At 53.5% G+C, this 21,944-nt stretch overlaps 1 protein-coding gene across 4 annotated transcripts in view; it reads left to right on the top strand.

Annotated features, from left to right (window-relative positions):
- The window catches only part of AGBL3 (AGBL carboxypeptidase 3), a 76,874-nt gene that overhangs the window by 3,116 nt on the left and 51,814 nt on the right, over window positions 1-21,944 (top strand). For 3 of the 4 annotated variants that reach the window (XM_072145132.1, XM_072145131.1, XM_072145134.1), the window contains exons 2-3: window positions 11,203-11,294; window positions 16,333-16,384. In XM_072145132.1, coding sequence (XP_072001233.1) covers window positions 11,235-11,294; window positions 16,333-16,384 — 112 coding nt within the window. In that variant the 5' untranslated portion in view covers window positions 11,203-11,234. Of the gene's footprint in view, window positions 1-11,202; window positions 11,295-16,332; window positions 16,385-21,944 lie in introns of those variants that run through there. The other variant, XM_072145135.1, reaches the window with a different exon arrangement.

A 21,944-nucleotide genomic window follows, 5' to 3' on the forward strand; every position in this document is an offset into this window, starting at 1 on the left:
TCCAGACCTCTCCTGTATACAGACCCCAGACCAGCCCTTTATACAGACCCCAGACCTCCCCTGTATACAGACCCCAGACCTCCCCTGTATACAGACCCCAGACCTCTCCTGTATACAGACTCCAGACCTCTCCTGTATACAGACCCCAGACCAGCCCTTTATACAGACCCCAGACCTCCCCTGTATACAGACCCCAGACCTCCCCTGTATACAGACCCCAGACCTCTCCTGTATACAGACCCCAGACCTCTCCTGTATACAGACCCCAGACCTCCCCTGTATACAGACCCCAGACCTCCCCTGTATACAGACCCCAGACCTCCCCCTTATACAGACCCCAGACCTCTCCTGTATACAGACCCCAGACCTCCCCTGTATACATATCCCAGACCTCCCCTGTATACAGACCCCAGACCAGACCTCCCCTGTATACAGACCCCAGACCTCCCCTGTATACAGACCCCAGACCAGACCTCCCCTGTATACAGACCCCAGACCTCCCCTGTATACAGACCCCAGACCTCCCCTGTATACAGACCCCAGACCTCCCCTGTATACAGACCCCAGACCTCCCCTGTATACAGACCCCAGACCTTCCCTGTATACAGACCCCAGACCTCTCCTGTATACAGACCTCAGACCTCCCCTGTATACAGACCCCAGACCTCTCCTGTATACAGACCCCAGACCTCTCCTGTATAAAGACCCCAGACCTCTCCTGTATACAGACCCCAGACCTCTCCTGTATACAGACCCCAGACCTCCCTTATATACAGACCCCAGACCTCTCCTGTATACAGACCCCAGACCTCTCCTGTATACAGACCCCAGACCTCCCCTGTATACAGACCCCAGACCTCCCCTGTATAAAGACCCCAGACCTCCCCTGTATACAGAGCCCAGACCTCTCCTGTATACAGACCCCAGACCTCTCCTGTATACAGACCCCAGACCTCTCCTGTATACAGACCCCAGACCTCCCCTGTATACAGACCCCAGACCTCCCCTGTATACACACCCCAGACCTCCCCTGTATACAGACCCCAGACCTCCCCTGTATACAGACCCCAGACCTTCTCTGTATACAGACCCCAGACCTCCCCTGTATACAGACCCCAGACCTCCCCTGTATACAGACCCCAGACCTCCCCTGTATACAGACCCCAGACCTTCCCTCTATATACATACCCCAGACCTCTCCTGTATACAGACCCCAGACCTTCCCTCTATATACATACCCCAGACCTCTCCTGTATACAGAACCCAGACCTCTCCTGTATACAGAGCCCAGACCTCTCCTGTATACAGAACCCAGACCTCTCCTGTATACAGAGCCCAGACCTCTCCTGTATACAGAACCCAGACCTCTCCTGTATACAGAACCCAGACCTCTCCTGTATACAGAGCCCAGACCTCTCCTGTATACAGACCCCAGACCTCCCTTATATACAGACCCCAGACCTCTCCTGTATACAGACCCCAGACCTCCCTTATATACAGACCCCAGACCTCTCCTGTATACAGAGCCCAGACCTCTCCTGTATACAGACCCCAGACCAGCCCTTTATACAGACCCCAGACCTCCCCTGTATACAGACCCCAGACCTCCCCTGTATACAGACCCCAGACCTCCCCTGTATACAGACCCCAGACCTCCCCTGTATACAGACCCCAGACCTCCCCTGTATACAGACCCCAGACCTCCCCTGTATACAGACCCCAGACCTCCCCTGTATACAGACCCCAGACCTCTCCTGTATACAGACCCCAGACCATCCCTGTATACAGACCCCAGACCATCCCTGTATACAGACCTCAGACCTCTCCTGTATACAGACCCCAGACCTCTCCTGTATACAGACTCCAGACCTCTCCTGTATACAGACCCCAGACCAGCCCTTTATACAGACCCCAGACCTCCCCTGTATACAGACCCCAGACCTCCCCTGTATACAGACCCCAGACCTCTCCTGTATACAGACCCCAGACCTCTCCTGTATACAGACCCCAGACCTCCCCTGTATACAGACCCCAGACCTCCCCTTTATACAGACCCCAGACCTCCCCTGTATAAACACCCCAGACCTCTCCTGTATAAACACCCCAGACCTCCCCTGTATACAGACCCCAGACCTCCCCCTTATACAGACCCCAGACCTCTCCTGTATACAGACCCCAGACCTCCCCTGTATACATACCCCAGACCTCCCCTGTATACAGACCCCAGACCAGACCTCCCCTGTATACAGACCCCAGACCTCCCCTGTATACAGACCCCAGACCAGACCTCCCCTGTATACAGACCCCAGACCTCCCCTGTATACAGACCCCAGACCTCCCCTGTATACACACCCCAGACCTCCCCTGTATACAGACCCCAGACCTCTCCTGTGTACAGACCCCAGACCTCTCCTGTGTACAGACCCCAGACCTCTCCTCTATACAGACCCCAGACCTTCCCTGTATACAGACCCCAGACCTCTCCTGTATACAGACCTCAGACCTCCCCTGTATACAGACCCCAGACCTCTCCTGTATACAGACCCCAGACCTCTCCTGTATACAGACCCCAGACCTCCCTTATATACAGACCCCAGACCTCTCCTGTATACAGAACCCAGACCTCTCCTGTATACAGACCCCAGACCTCTCCTGTATACAGACCCCAGACCTCTCCTGTATACAGACCCCAGACCTCTCCTGTATACAGACCCCAGACCTCTCCTGTATACAGACCCCAGACCTCCCCTGTATACAGACCCCAGACCTCTCCTGTATACAGACCCCAGACCTCTCCTGTATACAGACCCCAGACCTCCCCTGTATACAGACCCCAGACCTCCTCTGTATACAGACCCCAGACCTCTCCTGTATACAGACCCCAGACCTCCCATGTATACAGACCCCAGACCTCTCCTGTATCCAGACCCCAGACCTCTCCTGTATACACACCCCAGACCTCCCCTGTATACAGACCCCAGACCTCCCCTGTGTAAAGACCCCAGACCTCCCCTGTGTACAGACCCCAGACCTCTCCTATATACAGACCCCAGACCTTTCCTGTATACAGACCCCAGACCTCTCCTGTATACAGACCCCAGACCTCTCCTGTATACAGACCCCAGACCTCTCCTGTGTACAGACCCCAGACCTCCCCTGTATACAGACCCCAGACCTTCTCTGTATACAGACCCCAGACCTCCCCTGTATACAGACCCCAGACCTCCCCTGTGTACAGACCGCAGACCTCCCCTGTGTACAGACCCCAGACCTCCCCTGTGTACAGACCCCAGACCTCCCCTGTGTACAGACCCCAGACCTCCCCTGTGTACAGACCCCAGACCTCCCCTGTATACAGACCCCAGACCTTCTCTGTATACAGACCCCAGACCTCTCCTGTATACAGACCCCAGACCTCTCCTGTATACAGACCCCAGACCTCCCCTGTATACAGACCCCAGACCTCCCCTGTATACAGACCCCAGACCTCTCCTGTATACAGACCCCAGACCTCCCATGTATACAGACCCCAGACCTCTCCTGTATCCAGACCCCAGACCTCTCCTGTATACACACCCCAGACCTCCCCTGTATACAGACCCCAGACCTCCCCTGTGTACAGACCCCAGACCTCCCCTGTGTACAGACCCCAGACCTCTCCTATATACAGACCCCAGACCTTTCCTGTATACAGACCCCAGACCTCTCCTGTATACAGACCCCAGACCTCTCCTGTATACAGACCCCAGACCTCTCCTGTATACAGACCCCAGACCTTCTCTGTATACAGACCCCAGACCTCCCCTGTATACAGACCCCAGACCTCCCCTGTGTACAGACCGCAGACCTCCCCTGTGTACAGACCCCAGACCTCCCCTGTGTACAGACCCCAGACCTCCCCTGTGTACAGACCCCAGACCTCCCCTGTGTACAGACCCCAGACCTCCCCTGTATACAGACCCCAGACCTTCTCTGTATACAGACCCCAGACCTCCCCTGTATACAGACCCCAGACCTCCCCTGTATACAGACCCCAGACCTCCCCTGTATACAGACCCCAGACCTCCCCTGTATACAGACCCCAGACCTCCCCTGTATACAGACCCCAGACCTCCCCTGTATACAGACGCCAGACCTCCCCTGTATACAGACCCCAGACCTCCCCTGTATACAGACCCCAGACCTCCCCTGTATACAGACCCCAGACCTCTCCTGTATACAGACCCCAGACCTCCCCTGTATACAGACCCCAGACCTCTCCTGTATACAGACCCCAGACCTCCCCTGTATACAGACCCCAGACCAGACCTCTCCTGTGTACAGACCCCAGACCTCCCCTGTATACAGACCCCAGACCTCCCCTGTATACAGACCCCAGACCAGACCTCTCCTGTGTACAGACCCCAGACCTCCCCTGTATACAGACCCCAGACCTCCCCTGTATACAGACCCCAGACCTCTCCTGTATATAGACCCCAGACCTCCCCTGTATACAGACCCCAGACCTCCCCTGTATACACACCCCAGACCTCCCCTGTATACACACCCCAGACCTCCCCTGTATACACACCCCAGACCTCCCCTGTATACAGACCCCAGACCTTCTCTGTATACAGACCCCAGACCTCCCCTGTATACAGACCCCAGACCTCTCCTGTATACAGACCCCAGACCTTCTCTGTATACAGACCCCAGACCTCCCCTGTATACAGACCCCAGACCTCTCCTGTATACAGACCCCAGACCTCCCCTGTATACAGACCCCAGACCAGACCTCTCCTGTGTACAGACCCCAGACCTCCCCTGTATACAGACCCCAGACCTCCCCTGTATACAGACCCCAGACCAGACCTCTCCTGTGTACAGACCCCAGACCTCCCCTGTATACAGACCCCAGACCTCCCCTGTATACAGACCCCAGACCTCTCCTGTATACAGACCCCAGACCTCCCCTGTATACACACCCCAGACCTCCCCTGTATACACACCCCAGACCTCCCCTGTATACAGACCCCAGACCTCCCCTGTATACAGACCCCAGACCTTCTCTGTATACAGACCCCAGACCTCCCCTGTATACAGACCCCAGACCTCCCCTGTATACAGACCCCAGACCTCTCCTGTATACAGACCCCAGACCTCCCCCGTATACAGACCCCAGACCTTCCCTCTATATACATACCCCAGACCTCCCCCGTATACACACCCCAGACCTCCCCTGTATACAGACCCCAGACCTTCTCTGTATACAGACCCCAGACCTCCCCCGTATACAGACCCCAGACCTCCCCTGTATACAGACCCCAGACCTCCCCTGTATACAGACCCCAGACCTCCCCTGTATACAGACCCCAGACCTCTCCTGTGTACAGACCCCAGATCTCCCCTGTATACAGACCCCAGACCTCCCCTGTATACAGACCCCAGACCTCCCCTGTATACAGACCCCAGACCTCTCCTGTATACAGACCCCAGACCTCTCCTGTATACAGACCCCAGACCTCCCCTGTATACAGACCCCAGACCTCTCCTGTATACAGACCCCAGACCTCTCCTGTATACAGACCCCAGACCAGCCCTGTATACAGACCCCAGACCTCCCCTGTATACAGACCCCAGACCTCCCCTGTATACAGACCCCAGACCTCTCCTGTATACAGACCCCAGACCTCCCCTGTATACAGACCCCAGACCAGCCCTGTATACAGACACCAGACCTCCCCTGTATACAGACCTCTCCTGTATACAGACCTCTCCTGTATACAGACCTCTCCTGTATACAGACCCCAGACCTCTCCTGTATACAGACCCCAGACCTCCCCTGTGTACAGACCCCAGACCTCCCCTGTGTACAGACCCCAGACCTCCCCTGTGTACAGACCCCAGACCTCCCCTGTGTACAGACCCCAGACCTCCCCTGTATACAGACCCCAGACCTCCCCTGTATACAGACCCCAGACCTCCCCTGTATACAGACCCCAGACCTCCCCTGTATACAGACCCCAGACCTCCCCTGTATACAGACGCCAGACCTCCCCTGTATACAGACGTCAGACCTCCCCTGTATACAGACCCCAGACCTCCCCTGTATACAGACCCCAGACATCCCCTGTATACAGACCCCAGACCTCTCCTGTATACAGACCCCAGACCTTCTCTGTATACAGACCCCAGACCTCTCCTGTATACAGACCCCAGACCTCTCCTGTATACAGACCCCAGACCTCCCCTGTATACAGACCCCAGACCAGACCTCTCCTGTGTACAGACCCCAGACCTCCCCTGTATACAGACCCCAGACCTCCCCTGTATACAGACCCCAGACCAGACCTCTCCTGTGTACAGACCCCAGACCTCCCCTGTATACAGACCCCAGACCTCCCCTGTATACAGACCCCAGACCTCCCCTGTATACAGACCCCAGTCCTTCTCTGTATACAGACCCCAGACCTCCCCTGTATACAGACCCCAGACCTCCCCTGTATACAGACCCCAGACCTCTCCTGTATACAGACCCCAGACCTCCCCCGTATACAGACCCCAGACCTTCCCTCTATATACACACCCCAGACCTCCCCCGTATACACACCCCAGACCTCCCCTGTATACAGACCCCAGACCTTCTCTGTATACAGACCCCAGACCTCCCCCGTATACAGACCCCAGACCTCCCCTGTATACAGACCCCAGACCTCCCCTGTATACAGACCCCAGACCTCCCCTGTATACAGACCCCAGACCTCTCCTGTGTACAGACCCCAGATCTCCCCTGTATACAGACCCCAGACCTCCCCTGTATACAGACCCCAGACCTCCCCTGTATACAGACCCCAGACCTCTCCTGTATACAGACCCCAGACCTCTCCTGTATACAGACCCCAGACCTCCCCTGTATACAGACCCCAGACCTCTCCTGTATACAGACCCCAGACCAGCCCTGTATACAGACCCCAGACCTCCCCTGTATACAGACCCCAGACCTCCCCTGTATACAGACCCCAGACCTCTCCTGTATACAGACCCCAGACCTCCCCTGTATACAGACCCCAGACCAGCCCTGTATACAGACACCAGACCTCGCCTGTATACAGACCTCTCCTGTATACAGACCTCTCCTGTATACAGACCCCAGACCTCTCCTGTATACAGACCCCAGACCTCCCCTGTGTACAGACCCCAGACCTCCCCTGTGTACAGACCCCAGACCTCCCCTGTGTACAGACCCCAGACCTCCCCTGTGTACAGACCCCAGACCTCCCCTGTATACAGACCCCAGACCTCCCCTGTATACAGACCCCAGACCTCCCCTGTATACAGACCCCAGACCTCCCCTGTATACAGACCCCAGACCTCCCCTGTATACAGACCCCAGACCTCCCCTGTATACAGACGCCAGACCTCCCCTGTATACAGACGTCAGACCTCCCCTGTATACAGACCCCAGACCTCCCCTGTATACAGACCCCAGACATCCCCTGTATACAGACCCCAGACCTCTCCTGTATACAGACCCCAGACCTTCTCTGTATACAGACCCCAGACCTCTCCTGTATACAGACCCCAGACCTCTCCTGTATACAGACCCCAGACCTCCCCTGTATACAGACCCCAGACCAGACCTCTCCTGTGTACAGACCCCAGACCTCCCCTGTATACAGACCCCAGACCTCCCCTGTATACAGACCCCAGACCAGACCTCTCCTGTGTACAGACCCCAGACCTCCCCTGTATACAGACCCCAGACCTCTCCTGTATACAGACCCCAGACCTCCCCTGTATACAGACCCCAGACCTCCCCTGTATACACACCCCAGACCTCCCCTGTATACACACCCCAGACCTCCCCTGTATACAGACCCCAGACCTCTCCTGTATACAGACCCCAGACCTCCCCTGTATACAGACCCCAGACCTCTCCTGTATACAGACCCCAGACCTTCTCTGTATACAGACCCCAGACCTCCCCTGTATACAGACCCCAGACCTCTCCTGTATACAGACCCCAGACCTCCCCTGTATACAGACCCCAGACCAGACCTCTCCTGTGTACAGACCCCAGACCTCCCCTGTATACAGACCCCAGACCTCCCCTGTATACAGACCCCAGACCAGACCTCTCCTGTGTACAGACCCCAGACCTCCCCTGTATACAGACCCCAGACCTCCCCTGTATACAGACCCCAGACCTCTCCTGTATACAGACCCCAGACCTCCCCTGTATACAGACCCCAGACCTCCCCTGTATACACACCCCAGACCTCCCCTGTATACAGACCCCAGACCTCCCCTGTATACAGACCCCAGACCTTCTCTGTATACAGACCCCAGACCTCCCCTGTATACAGACCCCAGACCTCCCCTGTATACAGACCCCAGACCTCCCCTGTATACAGACCCCAGACCTCCCCCGTATACAGACCCCAGACCTTCCCTCTATATACATACCCCAGACCTCCCCCGTATACACACCCCAGACCTCCCCTGTATACAGACCCCAGACCTTCTCTGTATACAGACCCCAGACCTTCTCTGTATACAGACCCCAGACCTCCCCTGTATACAGACCCCAGACCTCCCCTGTATACAGACCCCAGACCTCCCCTGTATACAGACCCCAGACCTCCCCTGTATACAGACCCCAGACCTCCCCTGTATACAGACCCCAGACCTCTCCTGTATACAGACCCCAGACCTCCCCTGTATACAGACCCCAGACCTCCCCTGTATACAGACCCCAGACCTCCCCTGTATACAGACCCCAGACCTCTCCTGTATACAGACCCCAGACCTCTCCTGTATACAGACCCCAGACCTCCCCTGTATACAGACCCCAGACCTCTCCTGTATACAGACCCCAGACCTCTCCTGTATACAGACCCCAGACCTCTCCTGTATACAGACCCCAGACCAGCCCTGTATACAGACCCCAGACCTCCCCTGTATACAGACCCCAGACCTCCCCTGTATACAGACCCCAGACCTCCCCTGTATACAGACCCCAGACCTCCCCTGTATACAGACCCCAGACCAGCCCTGTATACAGACCCCAGACCTCTCCTGTATACAGACCCCAGACCTCCCCTGTATACAGACCCCAGACCTCCCCTGTATACAGACCCCAGACCTCCCCTGTATACAGACCCCAGACCTCCCCTGTATACACACCCCAGACCTCCCCTGTATACAGACCCCAGACCTCTCCTGTATACAGACCCCAGACCTCCCCTGTATACAGACCCCAGACCTCTCCTGTATACAGACCCCAGACCTTCTCTGTATACAGACCCCAGACCTCCCCTGTATACAGACCCCAGACCTCTCCTGTATACAGACCCCAGACCTCCCCTGTATACAGACCCCAGACCAGACCTCTCCTGTGTACAGACCCCAGACCTCCCCTGTATACAGACCCCAGACCTCCCCTGTATACAGACCCCAGACCAGACCTCTCCTGTGTACAGACCCCAGACCTCCCCTGTATACAGACCCCAGACCTCCCCTGTATACAGACCCCAGACCTCTCCTGTATACAGACCCCAGACCTCCCCTGTATACAGACCCCAGACCTCCCCTGTATACACACCCCAGACCTCCCCTGTATACAGACCCCAGACCTCCCCTGTATACAGACCCCAGACCTTCTCTGTATACAGACCCCAGACCTCCCCTGTATACAGACCCCAGACCTCCCCTGTATACAGACCCCAGACCTCCCCCGTATACAGACCCCAGACCTTCCCTCTATATACATACCCCAGACCTCCCCCGTATACACACCCCAGACCTCCCCTGTATACAGACCCCAGACCTCCCCTGTATACAGACCCCAGACCTTCTCTGTATACAGACCCCAGACCTCCCCTGTATACAGACCCCAGACCTCCCCTGTATACAGACCCCAGACCTCCCCTGTATACAGACCCCAGACCTCCCCTGTATACAGACCCCAGACCTCCCCTGTATACAGACCCCAGACCTCTCCTGTGTACAGACCCCAGACCTCCCCTGTATACAGACCCCAGACCTCCCCTGTATACAGACCCCAGACCTCCCCTGTATACAGACCCCAGACCTCTCCTGTATACAGACCCCAGACCTCTCCTGTATACAGACCCCAGACCTCCCCTGTATACAGACCCCAGACCTCCCCTGTATACAGACCCCAGACCTCTCCTGTATACAGACCCCAGACCTCTCCTGTATACAGACCCCAGACCTCTCCTGTATACAGACCCCAGACCTCTCCTGTATACAGACCCCAGACCTCTCCTGTATACAGACCCCAGACCTCTCCTGTGTACAGACCCCAGACCTCCCCTGTATACAGACCCCAGACCTCCCCTGTATACAGACCCCAGACCTCCCCTGTATACAGACCCCAGACCTCTCCTGTATACAGACCCCAGACCTCTCCTGTATACAGACCCCAGACCTCCCCTGTATACAGACCCCAGACCTCCCCTGTATACAGACCCCAGACCTCTCCTGTATACAGACCCCAGACCTCTCCTGTATACAGACCCCAGACCTCTCCTGTATACAGACCCCAGACCTCTCCTGTATACAGACCCCAGACCTCTCCTGTATACAGACCCCAGACCTCTCCTGTATACAGACCCCAGACCTCCCCTGTATACAGACCCCAGACCAGCCCTGTATACAGACCTCTCCTGTATACAGACCCCAGACCTCTCCTGTATACAGACCCCAGACCTCTCCTGTATACAGACCCCAGACCTCTCCTGTATACAGACCCCAGACCTCTCCTGTATACAGACCCCAGACCTCTCCTGTATACAGACCCCAGACCTCTCCTGTATACAGACCCCAGACCTTCTCTGTATACAGACCCCAGACCTCCCTTGTATACAGACCCCAGACAGTTCAAATAGCCCAACTATACAGAAGCCAAGGGGGGCTCCCTGCTGCCCATTGAACCTGTAGCGGCTGTGGACTCTGTGGCTTGTTGTCTGCCCCTCGTGTGTGAGCGCCGGCCGTGTACATCCAGTAATTAGTATAATTACCTGGTTACTGGAAACAATAGATACCAATAATGCATATCAGGAAGTGGATGCTATTGTTCTCTGTTGTCTGCCTGGCTGCCTGTGGTTTCTTCCTGCTTCTCCTGTATTATGTTCATGCAGCTTTGGATGTGACTAGAGTGTAGAAATAAGTAAAGCCGCCCTCTTGTGTCCTCTCTAGGTCCGGAGAACGTCTTCTCTCACTGACTCGCCATGTCTGATGACCCCCGGGATGTGGCCTCCGAGCAGACGAGCAGCAGCGATGCAGATTCGGTAGGTGCTAGAGTCCCCTGCCTCTCACGCTGCCCCATCCCTGCTGCTCTACACTCCTTAATGTCTCTGGGATACTCTGAGATGCACCAGTTACAATCCAGGAATATATATCCATATTCCACAGTCCTGCTGCTACTAACAACATACACAAAGGTTCTAAATACACATCTCTCCTGGGACAATACCCAACACCAGCTGCAGAGAGAAAACAGCACAGCAGTGTGAGGATACAACCCCAGTGCAAACCTGGAATATAAATCCATATTTCACAGTCCTGCTGCTACTAACAACATACACAAAGGTTCTGGTTACACATCTCTCCAGGGACTATACCCAACACCAGCTGCAGAGAGAAAACAGCACAGCAGTGTGAGGACACGCCCCCAGTACAGTCCTGGAATATAAATCCATATTTCACAGTCCTGCTGCTACTAATAACATACACAAAAGTCGGATTACACATCTCACCAGGGACAATGCCTAACCCAGGCTGCAGATAGCACAGAGCACAGCAGTGTTAGTAGACACCACCAGTACAATCCTGGAATATAAATCCATATTTCACAGTCCTGCTGCTACTAACAACATAGACAGAGGTTTAATCACTCAGATCTCCAGTGACTCGTGGTTCTCCCGATGTCATCAGAAGTCACATTAGAGGACATTTTCTCTGATAATCACCGCTCCTTCCGCCTTTGTCTCGCAGTTATCGGCCTCTTCCGCACACAGTGGTGTCTGTTACATGTCTGGCTATGATTCCCGGCGCGGTACAATAGCGGCCGGTACAGGAGAGGGGACGGAGCTGTGAATGAAGAATCACTGAACTGTGGGTAACCTCCGGCCAAAACCGCGCTCCGGAGTGTGAAAGCGGCCGCGTCCTGCCGCCTCGCCTCCGCTTGTCGCACAACAAGGGGAAGATCCAATGACAAAGGTGTATCCATTCCTAGAATGAGGCCTGCGCCGTCATAGAAACATGCACATCCTGACTGTTTGGACCCCTTAGATGCCTTGGCCATTAGTTACTGTGGCATGGAAGGAGTTAAATAGAGGAAAAAGCCCCTTCTGCAACCCCACTGCCCTCCAATATTCCAATTGTGTTGTGCAAGGGAGTTATGTATTGTCTCTGGAGAGATGTGTAATCAGAACTTTGTGTATGTTGTTAGTAGCAGCAGGACTGTGATATATGGATTTATATTCCAGGATTGTACTAGGGGAGTGTCCTCACACTGCTGTGCTCTGTGCTCTCTGCAGCCAGTGTATAGTATTATCCCTGGAGAGATGTGTAATCAGACCTTTATGTATGTTGTTAGTAGCAGCAGGACTGTGATATATGGATTTATATTCCAGAATTGTACTGGGAGCATGTCCTCACACTGCTGTCACTGTGCTCTCTGCATCCAGTGTTAGGTATTGTCCCCAGAGAGATGTGTAATCAGACCTTTATGTATGTTGTTAGTAGCAGCAGGACTGTGATATATGGATTTATATTCCAGAATTGTACTGGGGTTGTGTCCTCACACTGCTGTTCTCTCTGCAGCCAGTGTTAGGTATTGTCCTCAGAGAGATGTTTAATCAGACCTTTATGTTTGTTGTTAGTAGCAGCAGGACTGTGATATATGGATTTATATTCCAGAATTGTACTGGGAGCATGTCCTCACACTGCTGTCACTGTGCTCTCTGCATCCAGTGTTAGGTATTGTCCCCAGAGAGATGTGTAATCAGACCTTTATGTATGTTGTTAGTAGCAGCAGGACTGTGATATATGGATTTATATTCCAGAATTGTACTGGGGTTGTGTCCTCACACTGCTGTTCTCTCTGCAGCCAGTGTTAGGTATTGTCCTCAGAGAGATGTTTAATCAGACCTTTATGTTTGTTGTTAGTAGCAGCAGGACTGTGAAATCTGGATTTGCATTCCAAGATTGTACTGGGCGGGCAGTGCCCCCACACTGCTGTTACTGTGCACTCTGTAGCCACTGTTAGGTATTGTCCCCAGAGAGAGGTGTAATTTTACCTTTATGTTTGTTGTTGGTATCTGCAGGACTGTGAAATATGGATCTATATTCCTGGACTGTAGCTTTAACAAGTGCACTTGTGTGTCCTCTCACTGCTGTGCTCTCTGCATTGAGCTGTTCCACAGCCTCCCCTCAACTAGAAGCAGTGGACTAGATCAATGCAAAGAGCACAGAGCACAGCAGTGTGAGGACACAACCTCCAGCACAATCCTGGAATATAAATGCATATATCACAGTCCTGCTGCTACTACTAATAACTAAACACAAAGGTCTGATTACACATCTCTCCGGGGACAATGCAGAAAACTGTCTGTACAGAGCACAGAAGTGTGAGGATACATCCCCATTACAATCCTGGATTATAAATATGTCACAGTCCTGCTGCTACTAACAACATACACAAAGGTCAGATTTCCATGGACAATACCTAAGACTGGCTGCAGTTTACATGGTCATAACTACTGACAGGTTCCCTTTGGAGGGAATTACATCAAATAGTGCTCAGGTCCTTTAATTTTGGGGTCCTGTGACAGCCTCATTACGTTCCTGAGCTGAGTCTTTCCCTTCCGAGGCTTTGTAACGCCTGTTGCTCAGAGCAGTCGTCTGTCGGGATGGACTCTCTGGAAATAGATCCGGCAGTAAAACGTCCCGGCGGCTGTCACCCTGACATCACGAGCAGCATCGTCTTCCTTCATGAATGTATAATGTGGTCAGAGGGGAGGGGGGGCTGCACGTATCAGCTTCATCCCATGCTCATTCCTGGTGGCTTTAGGATTGAAGGTTTAATATACACGGAAGTATCGGAGAGATCGGGATTAGTCGGGAGAGCACTCAGAGGGACGTCTCCAGGTCGCCTCTCGCTGACTACAAATGTATAAGAAGACACTCTGAGAGGTTAATGTCCATGGCGTATTGAAGTGAAGCAGGCTGTACAAAAACTGAAGGGTCCATCTGTAATTCTGGCTGGACCATAGGAAGTTGCCTGAGCAATAGGTTCCTAGAGTCTACAATAATATCATCAGAGTATTATCTCCCCCAATATGGACACCGTATCAGCTCTGCTCAATCTCCCTCCCTCTGCCAACTCTTCTTCTCTGTTTTTACTGTCTTTACTATCTTATTCCTGGTAATATAAGGCACCTTCATCAACAGGAAGTTGCCTGAGCAATAGGTTCCTAGATTCTATGCAGGCAGTCCAAGATCATCAGCGTGTTAATATCATCCAACAAGAACACCGTCTCAGCTCTGCTCAGTCTCACTCCCGCCGCCATCTCTCCTTCTCCTGTCTTTACTGTCTTATTCCTGGTAATATAAGGCACCTTCAGCAACAGGAAGTTACCTGAGCAATAGGTTCCTAGTCTTCACAGGCAGTCCATGCTCACCAGAGCGTTATCTCATCCAGCAGGAACACCGCCTCAGCCCTGCTCACTCTCAAACCTGCCACCAACTCTCCTTCTCTGTCTTTATTGCCTTTACTGTCCTATTCCCGGTAATATAAGGCACCTTCATCAACAGGAAATTGCAGTCTTTGCAGGCAGTCCATGTTCATCAGGGCATTATCTCATCCAGCAGGAAGACTGTCTTAGCTCTGCTCACTCCCGCCGCCACCTGTCCTCCACCTTTCTTTACTATCTTATTCCTGGTAATGTAAGGCACCTTCATCAGCAGGAAGTTGCCTGAGCAATAGGTTCCTAGAGTCTACACAGCCAGTCCATGCTCATCAGAGTGTTATCTCGCCCAATAGGAACATCGTCTCTGCTCTGCTTACTCTGAAACCTGCCACCAACTCTCCTCTGTCCTTTTTGCCTTTGCTATCTTATTCCTTGTAATGTAAGGCACTGTCATCAACAGGAAGTTGCCTGAGCAATAGGTTCCTAGAGTCTATGAAGGCAGTCCATGCTCATCAGAGTGTTATCTCACCCAACAGGAACATCGTCAATGCTCACTCTCAGTCCCAACACCAACTCTCCTATGTCTTTATCTAATAACTGTCTTACTCTTGGTTATATGAAGCAGTTTCATTCACAGGAAGGTGCTTGAGCAATAAGTTCCTAGAGTTTACACAGTGTTGAGGGCTCAACGTTCTGGTATCTCACCCAACTGGAACGGCTCTGCTGACCCTCACTACCACGACCAACATTTCCCCACTCTGTCTTTTCCGCCTGTATGTTGCAGGTACTTAAATGCTCTGTATTAAATTGGGGGGTCTTCCAAGTGTAATGCCATCAGAGCCAGGAAAGCTATCCGGGCCATTCTTTCTTCCCATTTTCCCAGCCTCCTCTTCCTATCTTTACCTATATTGTACTTTTTATTTTATCACTCCTGATAAAATATTTTATTCTCCTGGTTATATGAGGAGCCTTCATCCACAGGAAGGTGTCTGAGCAATAGGTTCCCAGTATTATACTGCATCTATTACACAGCAGTCTAAGCAAGTTGTTGTGGCATATTCCTGTGTGACAGCATAGACAGCATACAATGGAGCATGAGATGCTAACTCTTCCATATCTTCACTTGTTTTAACCTTTTCAATTCCTTTTGCTTGTCAAAGGCAATTCCCCAGAGCGTGGTGCCTGAGCAATAGGTTCACAGTGGATCTTGCATTTTTAAACCACTTGCTCCACCACACTGATCACTTCACATGAAAATCAAAAACTTTTGTAGAAAATTGACTTATATAAGGCACCTTCTCCCACAGGAAGTTGCCTGAGCAGTAGGTTCCAATAGTTCCACTTCCTGGGAGTGTTTCCTCATTCGCTTTGCTTCCTTTATACCTCATTTTTATTATTCCTAATTGACCTTCTGGTCTCTTGTGTTGACCCTGTTGCCTGTCTGACCTAGAGCCTCATTATTGACAGTAACACAAGGGAAACATATGAAGAAATTATTGATATTTGCAAATCAATCCTGTCTCTTTATCTGACACAGATCTCATATGTATAATAAGATCTGTCTTTCTGTAAGGCAACTCCCATCCTTTTAATTGTCCCCTGTTTTTCTTATGTTCCTTTGCCTCTTCCACAGGATGAAGACGCTTACGAGTCGGGGGACAATCACCCCTATGATTCTTACTCAGGTATGTGACCAAAAATGTGTGTTTTTTTATAATGTGCACATGATGGCGGTTTATATTATACACCCTTAGGCACTCACTGTGCCGCCATATGGTTCCTCTAGAATGCAGCATGTGATAAGTGAAAGTAAACACACAGTATAGGACTACTTTTTAGCTGACTGTGGGTTAGTTGGCAGTTCTGGGATACTGGGGCCCATTCACAAGAGAGGAGTGTGCAATTCAGACCTTAAGGCACAAACTGTGCCGCCATATTGTACATCTATAATACATGGGCACTATACTTCTATAGTGTAGTATAATGGACTGTATGGCGGTATATGAATGTTTGTGTAGTACAGAGTTGTGCGGGTGGTTTGGAGCTGTCGGGGACTCCTCGTAGCGGTAATATATGCCAGTAATCACATTGCGGCGGTGTCGTCCTGTATTCCAGTCGTTCCTCCTTGCTGCTTTATATCATACAAGGCTTTGTATCTGCGGTATAATGACTGTAAGCGATGGCTTCCCTCTACATCTATAATAGGAATAAAACCCCCACGTGGCGCCTCGCACCTCGGAGCGGAGAGCTTCTCTCTGCTGATAGATGTAGCGCCGTCTGATCGTTGCTCTGAAGCCACATGGTCACTGAGGCAATTATCCATCCATGACCTGGAGGGTTGGTCTTCACAAAGAGATTTCTCTGGAAACTACCGAGAGCAAAAAAACTGCTTGTTGTGCGCTGAAAGTTATGGAAGTAGGACGCACGCCGCCACCAAAAAGTTACTACTACAAAAGATAAAGAGGGTTTTTTTGCCATTTTTCGGCTTTTTAAACAGATGGAAATATGGAGACTCCTGGGACCCACAGTAATTCTGGCAAACATGAGGCAGCCCCCTACAAAGTCATGGAATTACACACTTCTCTCCTCATACAATATCGCTCTTCTTTCCTAACACCTCTGATCTTTTTCGTGACACTTCACCTCGTTCAGACATCTCTCTAGTTACATTTGTTGTCTCCCAACTCCTCTCTTCTCAGCATACACCTCTACTCCTCTCTCCTCAGCATACACCTCTGCTCTCTGCAGACACTGCTCTCCTAATTCAGTACCGCTCTTCTCTCCTGACGCCTCTGCTCTTTCGTGACTCCTCTCTTCCGACACCTCTCTTTTCTCTGAACCCCTCACTCCGGACACCTCTCTTCTCTCCGAACACCTCTCCGGGCACCTCTCTTCTCTCCGTACACCTCTCTCCGGGCACCTCTCTTCTCTCCGTACACCTCTCTCCGGGCACCTCTCTTCTCTCCGGGCACCTCTCTTCTCTCCGTACACCTCTCTCCGGGCACCTCTCTTCTCTCCGTACACCTCTCTCTGGGCACCTCTCTTCTCTCCGAACACCTCTCTCTGGGCACCTCTCTTCTCTCCGAACACCTCTCTGGGCACCTCTCTTCTCTCCGAACACCTCTCTCCGGGCAACTCTCTTCTCTCCGAACACCTCTCTCTGGGCACCTCTCTTCTCTCTGAACACCTCTCTCCGGGCACCTCTCTTCTCTCCGAACACCTCTCTCCGGGCACCTCTCTTCTCTCCGTACACCTCTCTCCGGGCACCTCTCTTCTCTCCGTACACCTCTCTCCGGGCACTTCTCTTCTCTCCGTACACCTCTCTCTGGGCACCTCTCTTCTCTCCGAACACCTCTCTCTGGGCACCTCTCTTCTCTCCGAACACCTCTCTCCGGGCAACTCTCTTCTCTCCGAACACCTCTCTCTGGACACCTCTCTTCTCTCCGAACACCTCTCTCCGGGCACCTCTCTTCTCTCCGAACACCTCTCTCCGGGCACCTCTCTTCTCTCCGAACATCTCTCTCTGGGCACCTCTCTTCTCTCCGAACATCTCTCTCTGGGCACCTCTCTTCTCTCCGAACATCTCTCTCTGGGCACCTCTCTTCTCTCCGAACACCTCTCTCTGGGCACCTCTCTTCTCTCCGAACACCTCTCTCCGGGCACCTCTCTTCTCTCCGAACACCTCTCTCCGGGCACATCTCTTCTCTCCGGGCACCTCTCTTCTCTCCGAACACCTCTCTCCGGGCAACTCTCTTCTCTCTGAACACCTCTCTCTGGGCACCTCTCTTCTCTCCGAACACCTCTCTCCGGGCACCTCTCTTCTCTCCGTACACCTCTCTCCGGGCACCTCTCTTCTCTCCGAACACCTCTCTCCGGGCACCTCTCTTCTCTCCGTACACCTCTCGCTGGGCACCTCTCTTCTCTCCGAACACCTCTCTCTGGGCACCTCTCTTCTCTCCGAACACCTCTCTCTGGGCACCTCTCTTCTCTCCGAACACCTCTCTCTGGGCACCTGTGCTCCTTCCTGACAGCTCAGTTTTCTCTCAACACTGCTCCTCTTTCCAAACATCTCTGTCCTTTCCTGACTCCTCTCTTCTCTCCACACTCACTTTCTTCCCTGACATCCAGTTTTCCAACACCCTTTCCTTCCAAAGATCACCGACCATTGATATCACTAAAATCTTTTACACCACCGAATACGCATTGGGGCTTATTTACTAAGGGTCACGGATCGGACTGTTGGCCGGTTTCGGGATTTGCACGGCTTTGACAGGTATTTAACAGGGGTCTGCGCTGGGATTGTGTCGCAAGCGACCGGATTTTTGGCGCTTTCATGCAACAGAAATCGGGGTCGGGCCGTCGGACGATCCGACTGATTCAGGCTGAGCACGGGATTTAAGATTCAAATTGTGTCGCAAGACAATGCACTTACATGCACCGGGAAGAAGAAGGTGAACTCAGTCGGACCTGAGCGGGGAAGAGACACATGCAGGATATCGGGCGCTCGCTCGTAGTGAATCGCGGCACAGTGCATTATCGGCGGACAATGCACTTACATGAACTCCAAGGAACGGGTACGTAAATGTGCCCCAGTGTGTACCTCTGCCTCATGCCGCTATTACATATTTGCACAATAATTGAAAAAAAGTTGTTGAATTTCCGTTCCGATCCATAGAACTTCTTACACGTAATGTTCTTTATCATGGCGCTCCATCGTTTCCTCCGGATCCGGCACCCTGCGTTGCGCTCATACATGTCACCCGATCATAGAGACGTCGGCAGCGGTGTGGGAGATTGATGGATGCGGCGGTCTTATTTATTGTTTGGCAGGCGGTGATTAATGGTCTCCTCTGCTCTGTAATGTAGTAGTCATTTGCCTCCACGTAAAAAGGAGCGGGTGATTTATTTGTCGCGGCGTAGGTGTTGCATTTCAATGGCTCTGACAGTGATAACATTATATCCACGCGGACTCTCAATTAGGAGCGGATCTAAGAAAAACGCGCACCCCCGGCTCAAATCCAAGACCTGAATGCTAGATTTAGTGGAGGGCGGAGCGGCGGGATCAGCGTCGGGCTGATTAAACGCGCATCTGCATTATTTATGGAGGCGCAGGTCGCACAGACACCTGTTCAGTACTGTACTCCGTGCGAGAGGCTCCGTGAGACTATTAGATATTATGTGGCCGTAATTAAAATGGATTATCACAAAGGGAAGGAAAATGACTGTGATTTGCTCATAATTACTTTTTTTTTTTTCTACCCCCGGATGCATTTTGTGGGCGTCGGGTCTGAGAAGCGAGAAAAACAAATATATACAATTCACTTAAAATGGTAATTACCTCCCAATCCCCCTCCCGATGATGTGATGTACATGTATGTATGGTATATTACCAGCAAAGGGGGACTGTCACCCAGACCCAGGATCACTGACACCAGCGCCTCCTCAGCACAGGCCCTGGATCACTGACACCAGCACCTCCTCACCACAGACCCAGGATCACTGACACCAGCGCCTCCTCACCACAGACCCGGGATCACTGACACCAGCGCCTCCTCACCACAGGCCCCGGATCACTGACACCAGCACCTCCTCACCACAGACCCGGGATCACTGACACCAGCGCCTCCTCCTCACCACAGACCCAGGATCACTGACACCAGCGCCTCCTCCTCACCACAGGCCCGGGAATCACTGACACCAGCGCCTCCTCACCACAGACCCGGGATCACTGACACCAGCGCCTCCTCCTCACCACAGACCCGGGATCACTGACACCAGCGCCTCCTCCTCACCACAGGCCCGGGATCACTGACACCAGCGCCTCCTCCTCACCACAGACCCGGGATCACTGACACCAGCGCCTCCTCCTCACCACAGACACGGGATCACTGACACCAGCGCCTCCTCCTCACCACAGGCCCGGGATCACTGACACCAGCGCCTCCTCCTCACCACAGGCCCGGGATCACTGACACCAGCGCCTCCTCCTCACCACAGGCCCGGGATCACTGACACCAGCGCCTCCTCCTCACCACAGACCCGGGATCACTGACACCAGCGCCTCCTCCTCACCACAGACACGGGATCACTGACACCAGCGCCTCCTCACCACAGACCCGGGATCACTGACACCAGCGCCTCCTCACCACAGACCCGGGATCACTGACACCAGCGCCACCTCCTCACCACAGACCCGGGATCACTGACACCAGCGCCACCTCCTCACCACAGATCCGGGATCACTGACACCAGCGCCTCCTCCTCAGCACAGACCCGGGATCACTGACACCAGCGCCTCCTCACCACAGGCCCCGGATCACTGACACCAGCGCCTCCTCACCACAGGCCCCGGATCACTGACACCAGCGCCTCCTCACCACAGGCCCGGGATCACTGACACCAGCGCCTCCTCACCACAGACCCGGGATCACTGACACCAGCGCCTCCTCCTCACCACAGACCCGGGATCACTGACACCAGCACCTCCTCACCACAGACCCGGGATCACTGACACCAGCGCCTCCTCACCACAGACCCGGGATCACTGACACCAGCGCCACCTCCTCACCACAGACCCGGGATCACTGACACCAGCGCCACCTCCTCACCACAGATCCGGGATCACTGACACCAGCGCCTCCTCCTCAGCACAGACCCGGGATCACTGACACCAGCGCCTCCTCACCACAGGCCCCGGATCACTGACACCAGCGCCTCCTCACCACAGGCCCCGGATCACTGACACCAGCGCCTCCTCACCACAGGCCCGGGATCACTGACACCAGCGCCTCCTCACCACAGACCCGGGATCACTGACACCAGCGCCTCCTCCTCACCACAGACCCGGGATCACTGACACCAGCACCTCCTCACCACAGACCCGGGATCACTGACACCAGCGCCTCCTCCTCACCACAGACCCGGGATCACTGACACCAGCACCTCCTCACCACAGACCCGGGATCACTGACACCAGCGCCTCCTCACCACAGACCCGGGATCACTGACACCAGCGCCACCTCCTCACCACAGACCCGGGATCACTGACACCAGCGCCTCCTCCTCAGCACAGACCCGGGATCACTGACACCAGCGCCTCCTCACCACAGGCCCCGGATCACTGACACCAGCGCCTCCTCACCACAGGCCCCGGATCACTGACACCAGCGCCTCCTCACCACAGGCCCCGGATCACTGACACCAGCGCCTCCTCACCACAGACCCGGGATCACTGACACCAGCGCC

This window comes from Engystomops pustulosus, chromosome 4 (genome assembly GCF_040894005.1).
Source record: "Engystomops pustulosus chromosome 4, aEngPut4.maternal, whole genome shotgun sequence".
Classification (NCBI taxonomy): Eukaryota; Metazoa; Chordata; class Amphibia; order Anura; family Leptodactylidae; genus Engystomops; species Engystomops pustulosus.